The sequence below is a fragment of the Pteropus vampyrus genome, unplaced genomic scaffold (genome assembly GCF_000151845.1).
Source record: "Pteropus vampyrus isolate Shadow unplaced genomic scaffold, Pvam_2.0 Scaffold9, whole genome shotgun sequence".
Classification (NCBI taxonomy): Eukaryota; Metazoa; Chordata; class Mammalia; order Chiroptera; family Pteropodidae; genus Pteropus; species Pteropus vampyrus.
Genome location: NW_011888790.1, coordinates 1,183,495 through 1,192,780, shown reverse-complemented (window position 1 = coordinate 1,192,780; position 9,286 = coordinate 1,183,495). Strand labels below are relative to the sequence as shown.

General features: G+C 39.8%; 1 protein-coding gene across 1 annotated transcript in view; it reads right to left on the bottom strand.

The window, feature by feature from the left end:
- Positions 1 to 6,760, bottom strand: part of TBC1D30 (TBC1 domain family member 30) — a 65,555-nt gene extending 58,795 nt beyond the window's left edge. Inside the window, exons 1-2 of the mRNA XM_023520588.1 lie at positions 5,815 to 6,760; positions 1,717 to 1,881 (exon numbers count right to left, since the gene is read on the bottom strand). Coding sequence (XP_023376356.1) covers positions 1,717 to 1,881; positions 5,815 to 6,550 — 901 coding nt within the window. The 5' untranslated portion in view covers positions 6,551 to 6,760. The remainder of the gene's footprint in view (positions 1 to 1,716; positions 1,882 to 5,814) is intronic.
- Between the last annotated feature and the right edge of the window lie 2,526 nt (positions 6,761 to 9,286).

Genomic DNA, 9,286 nt, shown 5'->3' with positions numbered 1-9,286 from the left:
AAGGAAAAGAGCCATTAACCCCATATTGTATGAAATGCAAAACTCTAGATGGAATTAAAGAGACAAACTCTAAAATACAAGGAAAGGGTGCATTCACCAATTTACAAATTAAATTTGGGCTTGTGAATACATTTTTCTAAAAAGACATAAATGCTGCTCCTCTCATCAGTCAAGTTCAAATTCTAAAATATTATCAGTCCCCAGTAATTATCAGCCCATGATCCTGTGCTAGCCTGACATTCTTCTCTGTCTCCTGACACTGGCTCCATCCTCGCTTATACTTTGCCACACATTCAAACTCTACGCATTCTCCACTTTGCTTTTAACTTCTGGTACAAACAACAAAAATAGGCAGGTGAAAACACAGTTGAAAGGAGAAAAATCAAAATCAAGTTATCTTAAAAGAGGAAAATAATAACATTTTTACTGAGTACTTGTAAATCAATCAAAATCCATGGAAAAATGCCAAATACTCATATGACAATTTTTTGTAGATAAGAGCACATACATATGTATATACGTATACATTTATACATATATTCACATATATGTATACATGTATATCTATACCCTCCTTCTCTACCTGTTTCAGACAAGTGGCTGGCTCTGGAGAAAACCCTATTCAAAACCAGTCTACTCAATTACATTCCTGCTTCTTGTATGGACCATTATATTCTTATGATAATCAAGCAGCGTTCTATTTAATACACATTAGGTTGAAACCTTTAGTAAACAGCAAGACTAATGATTTGGGGATAACAAACAGTGATATAATAAAGAAAAGGAAGAAAACATAGTATTTTCTTTTAATAAGAAACATAAGAATAGAATTTAAGCCATTAATGTTATTATCTAAAACAAATCAAGGCCTGAAAATTGTTTTATGAAAACAAACACATCTTAATTTGGATTTTAAAAACAATCTAGGCGGTATCACTATACATGTAAAATGTGACAAGGTAAAGAAACAGGAAAAGTCAACTTTCACATGCACCTAAAAAAGTACCACAGGCATTTTAGCAAAACATATCATTGGTGCCTATATTTACCATACCTGAACAAACTGTTCTGCCATGCTGCATGTTAACAAAGAATACAAAACAAAAATAGGGAAATATTAGCAGAATAAAACATAACACTATCGTATGGAGAATTATAAAATTAATCACAAGTTGTTATATCTGGTCTTTGACATTAGTAGTTTAACTATTTCAACTCAATTAACAAACCATGCATTTCTTAGTTATAGATTACCCACTAGATGGGTTTATTAAAATATTTTATCTTTTTCAGGTTTCAGAGCAAGTTGTAAGTTCCTGTTGTACGAGACTTTTTTAAAATCAATTCTTAATTTACTTATTAAGCACACAGAGAATAAAAAAACAAAGACATGCCTTTTATTGTCTATTCGATGCTATTTTTAAAATAAAGATTTTAGTCATCATTTAGTATCAAATAAAAATAACCACTGCCAAAGTGAAGTGCTACCGCAAATCCAGAATAAAACTAAATTTATAATATCAGACATGTAATATACTTTTCAACTGAAAAAATAAGAAGCTGTCTGAGTTGTTCGTAGTTCTTAGTTCCGAGGGTATAAGCTTCCATTTAAAACTTTTCAACATATTCAGAAAACACAGTGACTATTGATTGACTTAGCTTCACTAATATTCCAGTCACAGTTGGCGAAAGGACTAACCCTACTCCAGCACTTACTTCTCTTCTGTGACACGGCCTGCAAGCATGCAGTCACAATATCGCAGTTCCTCTGTACTTTATTCAGAAGCCTATCTTTCTGCTTCAGCTGCCGAAGTAACTTCGCCGATTGAATTCCAATTCTGTACTTAAGCTCTCGAAGGATCATCTTCAGTTCATTAATGTCTATGAGCAAAGAAAATTTTAAATAGAAGAATAAATACCCTGAGACAAATACAAATGCCAATATGATACTAATCATTAGATAATTATCTAGAACATCCATTCAAACTAAGTAATTTTGGGTTCTTACCCAGGACTATATGTACGTATTCAGCTAAGAATCTGATCAAATAAGTCACTCATCCATTTCCTATCCTCTTCATGAGATATATACTGTTAAAATAAAATTTTTCTGAGCTTACCTGTAACATGTAAGCAAGACTCTTACATTACTATAACTAGCTCTGGTTGCAAATTTGTTTTTCATTGCTTGAAAATTGGAATGTACATTTTGTATCATTAATATATTTCAATGGAAAGCTTCCAAGAAAATAATTTTTTGAGTCATTAGATCAATGATAAACCTAACAACTGATAACAACTGTTTTTAAAAGCACTCACCTTTGTAAATAATCAATTAAAAGTAAATAATATTACCACATTTTCCAATGTAAATAAATGTGGCAATACTGGTTTTGTTTTAAATATGCAGTCGTCCATTAGCTTAATTATTAGGTACAACATCTCATCTTAGAGACTCAGTAATTTTTCTAATATGATAGAACTACATTTTCTTCAAATAGATGAATTAAGAGTAATTCTACATTCATAAAGCTAATATTCTCAACAGCAGTTTTTCTACAAATGAAAAAAGACTTGGGAATCAGAAATGTCAGCAATCTTTATGTGAATAATCATTAAAATTTTGGAGTTTTGTTTATCACGCTGGATATTATCAATAGTTACCATAGTGTGACCTGCCAGACAGGTGAAACCTTCCACTTAGCTTGGCACTGGCTAGGCCCTCATTAGAAGTCTTCTTGTGAGATTTAAATCTACTCGTTTTGAAAGGGATTTGGAAAAACCAGAGAAGATTAGAAGAGAAAAATAGAAATGTTTGAAAGTAAGAAAATACTTTAGAGGTCAAAGCAAGTGAATCTTGGGTGTCTGTATGGAGAAGTGCAGGGAGGTGCTTTAACAGCTGTCATACCTGACCACACCATGGAAAATGCTATTTGACCTTGAGTTAAAAGAACTGCCTTTGAACAACCAACTATCTGTACAATCTTAGGCAAAGTAGTGCTCCAAGTCTCAAATTATGCTTAATATGCAAGATTACCCTGAGAAACAAATGTGAATAGTCTTTATAAGTACTAATATAAATACCACTACAATAATAAAAAGGAATTTCTATGAAGAAGAGAACACACACACCAGTTATCTCTCACCTTGAGTTCAAATACGACGGAATGCAATGGGAATTAAGAGCTCACTTAGGTTAAATGAAATTATTTGGGTTCTAAGGATGATTAAATATAAGAAGAACAAGCCATCAGGAGAGATCAGAGTCTCTTTATGTCTAGATTCCTTCGGAGAGTGTAAACATCCTTTCTTTGAATATTTAAAATTTTTCCTTCTAGAAACAAAAAGGATAGTAATGTCATCACTGTGTATTTAAATTATACTTTCTTCAACAAGAGTCATTTTCAGTGACTCTTAAGGTACCTATACTCTGAGTTTCTGAATTATGTGTTGTCCAATATGAGAAAAAGCTTAGGAGTTGAGTTTGAAAATCTGCAGCAATATCTGCTGCTATTTAAGCATCTCGATGACAGGAATAAAGGCTTCTGTATCTTTGTATGCTCCATAACATCAACCATAGCTCCTCACACAGTGTTAGATAGAAAAAATGAGATTGCCAACTGACAGTGGACAATTTCTTCTCTAAGAAATCCCAGTGTATATAATAAAAATAGTATCTAACATTGACTGAGCACTTTTACATACATTAACTTACATATAATTCTCACTACAGCCTTCTGAGGTATTGTTATTATTATCCCTATTTATAAGCAAGAAAAACGAAAGACAGATTAAATAGCTTTAACTGAGATCACACAGCTAATGAGGAACAGCGGCAAGATGTCAACGCAAGCATTCTGACTCCAAAGTTCACCTCTTAATAAAAACACTGAGAGGAGAGACTAGATTTCCTAAGAAACTATTTTAGTGCCTCACATACATAAAGGACACATACATGCTAAATATGCAAATAAGTGATACATTGATGCTACAGCAAAATCCCTAACAGAATGAGGAGAGAATTAATGCACAGGTTATCAGCATTATATGAGACTCTTCTTACTAAGTATTATGTTAGGAGGGATATTTTTGACCCTGAAAAAAATCAAGTAACTGAATAAACTGTAAAATTATTTAAGTAGTTGTTTCCATCGCCTGGTTCTTTATTCTCAACACTCTAATAACATTTCTTGATAAAACAGTGTGTGTGTGTGTGTGTGTGTGGCTTATAATATGGCGCCTATTCATCCTAATCGGGTTGACTACAAGAAAAGATTAGCAGGCAACTAACCGTGCAATAAGACTGAGACTTCGGCAAAACAGAGGCTTATACATCTTATGAATGATTCTAGAGTAGTCACTCGTTTGAAATTCATTTGCAAAGCTATACTGTTATTTCTTTAAACTTCAGCTTGTTGAATTGCCTCTTCCAAAAGGAAATTACTAATCTCCAAAATTACTAGTAATGAATAGCCTTGTAAAAACAGAAAGCCAAATCATAAGTCTTCAAAATTGATTTTGTTTGATTCTGAAAGAACTATTGCCCTGCGGAATACGGAACTCTTGGCATAAACAGACATTCTGAGAACAGCCAAATAATTGTATATAATGAAATGGCACAACTCCAGCTAAAGTCCCAGGCAGAACGAGGAAGGTGGAAGCCATTTACAACAATCAGCTGGGGAAAAAAAATCTTCACTAGGAAGCCAAAAGAGGAAGCTGAAAGCTGTTTACATAGATTTGAGAAAGCAGACGGATTTATTCCTTTTCCGGTTAGTTCCCCCCCCTCACCCCCCCACCCCCGGCACCAATTAATCTTATTTTTCAATTAGGAGACAGGAAATCATTCTATAGTACGAATTCTCTTTCCCCTCTCCCCTGGTAATTTAGCAGAAGGACATTAAGTCAAGAAATGTTATGGTGGCTTAGCATCTGTTTTCCACATCTCACTTCATTTTGTAAATTGAGGTCTTGATATAGCTACAAAAAAAAACACAACTGTAATAATTGTGGTAGTGCCTGAACAGCAAGCTATTATGAACAGTCGAAGGAGGAAAAAAAATCTCAGGACACGAGCATTAGTCTGATAACAAAAGGAACACCAAATTAGCCTCTCCCCCTGAAAACCAAGGCCATTTTCGCTGACCTCTCGAACCGACGGTACCAAGCAGTTAAATTCTGCGATAACGCCAGTGCTTTAGGGCCGTCCACCAATTCGACACTCGGGGCGGGGGGAATCTACCCAGTGAGCCTCTTGAAACCAGACGTTCTGGCAGAAATGGAATTCACACGTTCTGCTTAGAAACCGCATTATCGAATTATTCTGCCTCACTAGTTAAACACTATCCAAGTTGTGTGGCCAAGAGGCGGATTTAAAAAAAAAAAAAAAAAAAAAAACGGCCCAGAAGTCGCCTGTCTTCTCCCGGCGCCCTCTAAGTAACTTCAGATATCAGAAACTCCAAACCTGTCCTAACAGCTGTTCTGGCGAAATTAGAACCTGAACTGTTTCTCCCTTTGAACTTCCGCAAAAGACCCGCTGCTACCACTCCAACTACTGATGCTCCACTCGACAACTCGAGAGGGGAGTGGGGAGGGGAAAATAATAACAGTCTAGTCATGAATCCGTGACACTGTGGGCACCAGCGACACATCAAAGGAGACTCTGCAAACTTAATATCTGAGCGCTTGGCTACCAGCCCAAGTGCGCGCAGGTGAGAGCTGCAGCGCGGACAGGGACCCGGCAGGGACCCGGCTCCAGGAGGCTCTCCGGGTCCTCCTCCCCCGGGATCCCCCTCCTCCGAGATCGCCCCTCACCCTTCTGCCGCAGGTACTGCCTCTGGAGGCGCTGGCTCTGCCGCTCCTGTAGCTCCTGCAGCACGCGGGAGTCGCCGGCGCCGCCGCGGCCGCCCAGGACCACGTCGGAGCCGGAGGCCTCGGTGGAGCTGTCCAGGCTGTCGCGACGCCGCTGGCGGCCCCCGCCGGCCGCCTCGTCCTCCTCGGTGCAGCTGTACAGCTCGGTGAGCAGCCCGCTCACCAGGGACGCGGTGCGGCTGGTCCGGCCGCCGCGCGGCTCGCCGGGCTCCGAGTCGTCCTCGCCTTCCCAGGAGTTCCGGGAGCTCCGCGGCCGCCCCGCCGGGGGCGCCCGGCTCAGGGATGGGGCCCCAGGCGCTTCAAGAACCGCTTCCTCAGTCCTCGCCTCGGGCTCCGGGAGCCCAGCCCGGCCCCCGCCCGCGGGAAGGACTTCCATGGCCCCTGCTCCCGGCTCCCGCCGCCCCCCGCGAACCGCCGCGCCGGCCAGTTCCGGGAGGAGGCGCGGCCTCTCCCACGCGGGGTGCCCTTGGCCGAGCGCCCGGCCAGCGGGCTCCGGATCCCCGAGGCTCTTAACTCCCCCGGGCGGGTGTCCGAGTCGCCGCCCCTCGGCTCCGGGCAGGGAGGAAAGGGGGCCCGCCAGGCCGCTGGACTGCCTGGGGACACCTGCAGCAGGTGAGGCCCCACTTCGCCCCTGAGCGCTCTGAAGAGCGTCCAGGAGCAGGATGTGGCCAGAACGCATCAGAATGAAGTCTTCAGACCGGAGAAGGAAGGCACTCTGGCCGCAGCCACCTTCACTCCTTCACTTTTAAGCACGTGATTTAACTCGAGAGGAGGACAACTCCTGCGTCCTATTCAGCCACCAGCTAGAAATTATACCCGGGAGAGTTCTAAACGCCAGTCAATAGGCGGAGGCCATGAGCTTTCTTCACATCCTGGGGGCACAACGCCCAGCCCTTCTCACCTTCCCACCTGATGTGAGTGCCTATCAAGGCGTTTTTAGTTTGCTTTCTGACAATAACCTTTCTGAAGCCCTGGCTTATACTTGAGATTTGATAACGCCGTGAACTTTTTTTTTTTTCAATGAAAAATAAAGTACTGGATTAAGATCAACTAATTCCCTGGTACAAGACCTAACAGAGAATGAGGGCTTAATATAAGCCCATGGATGACCAAATGAATAAATTGATGTAGCTGATTCTGACAGTGAACTCAAAAGTTTACATGATATCCTGAGAGATGTACATTTACAGTAGACCTCAATGGAGGAAATCGAGGTACCCCTCCACTGTAGAAATTTTCGTGAATTTAATAATTGTCAGCGTTTCTGAGCCCTTGTGTGTGTGTGTGTGTGTGTGTGTGTGTGTGTGTGTGTGTGCCAGGCACTATTCTTTGCATGAATTATCCCATTTAATTCTCACTTTTACCCTATAAAGCAGATAAGTACTATTTTTTAATTGAGGTGCAATTGACATATAACATTATATTAGTTTCATGTGTACACATAATGGTTCAATATTTGTATATGTTGGAAAATGAACACCACAATGAGTTAACCTCGTTATTTTGCATAGTTACAAAGGTAAGTACTATTTTATCCTTACTTTCCAGTTGAGGGAACTGAGGCACAGAGAGGCTAAATAACTTCCTGTTTCCCAAAGAATAAAGTGAACTTTTCTTAAAGCTTAAAATCCAGCTTTCATTATAGATGAATACATATTTTGTTGCAGATGAATATATATTTGTCCATCTCCTAATGCTAGTAAATATTTGCCATATTTCTAAAAGAAACAATGCACCTAGTGAACAATGGTGGTACGATGTTTGTTCAGCACACTTTTTACTTTTCAAGGCACTTTCATAATAGGGCCTGACCCTGCAGGTAGAAGAAGTCTGGTGTTTCTTGGCACCACCACCACAATGCATGTAAACATAGAATGAGAACGAGACATTTTTTGAAATTAGAGTAAATATAAGGAAAGCGGAAGTTTCGTAACTTTTTGCTTTGGTGTCCATAACTTAAAATTATACTAGAAATATTATTTTATGATTTTATAAATGTATTAACTAACACTGTATCCATTTAATTTTAAAATATATGAAATAGAAGGAATGGATTATTATTTCGTTGTCTTGTTTTTTGAGGGTTATTTTTCCTTTTGTCTTTGGCATTGAATAGAGTCTCGAAAGCCTTCCTTCATGGGCCAAACTTTGTGACAAGCAGGACTTTCATAACAGGAAACACTGAAGAGGGATCTCTTTCCTTAGTTGGCTTCCCAGCCCTTTCTCTCTACCTCCACTCAAAAAGAGATGTGATAACTGTTATTCTTCCGCACTGTTCTCATCTACAGTATCTCTATCAGGACTTACGGATAAAGAAACTCAAAGTGAGCTAAAGGGGATGGTGAAAGAGGCCTGGAAAAACAAAAAGGCACTGACAGTCAACATTTCTAAATTAATCAGAACTCTAAAATTATTTCCCATTTCCCGTCATTACCAAATCACCTGAGGAGAGGAAATTGGCAAAATAAAAACTAATAAAGAAAGTAGATTCAAGGTCCTTACACCTTCTGGATTGATCTTGCCCCCCAAAAAGCATAAGACTGTTCACCAGGGTCAGATCTCTGCTTAAATGTCTTCTCAGTGGATTTTCCTAACCACTCTATTTGAAATTGCAACTCTCTATCCTCCCTCTCAGTATTCCCTTATTCCCCCTCCTTTTCCCTTTTGTTCCATAATACCACTTCCCAACATACTGTATCATCTACTAATCTATTTTATCGGTCTTCTTCCAGTATCAATCAGTTTTCACCACAAACTGCAAGGCAAACAGAAGTTTTATTTGGGGATCTTGGAAATTGCAATTCAGAACTTACAGATTTGGGTAGAAACCCAATGTGTTCTGAGGGGAATAGAAAGAGACAGAGTTTATAAAGACAGAAAAGCAGGAGGAGTTCAAAAGGATTGCATAAATTGCCTTGAAAGAGCTATGATTACACTATGCTATACATAATTAATTACTTATGTCCATTGCTAGGTGCCGCGTCCTCTTTCTACCCTACTGCGTGACAAGGTCCAGAGATGGGCACAGAGGCTTCAAGGAATGCATCATCAAGAACGAGGACGTGGCATGTGTTTAGGGATAATTGGTTTCTTAGGAACGATCCTATTAATAGGGGGAATTTGGGTAGCACAAATTCTAGTAAGTGTAAACGCTGTGCAAATGGATTTCCTCAAAATTGGCTCTGTGGAAAACATAGTAAATTCCCCACGTATGGAATCAGCTCTAGTCACCCCGACGTGTCCAGAATGCGTAAACCCTTTATTTGAACGATTAAGAGAAATTCCTTTTGACGCGCCTCTTAAAGATGTTATGAATAAATTATAACAAGCCGAATTACTAGAACCAGTTTATACTCCTGTTCCCACGCAGTTAGTAGAAAAATTAGTAAAGGATAAGAAATTTACTCATAAGCCT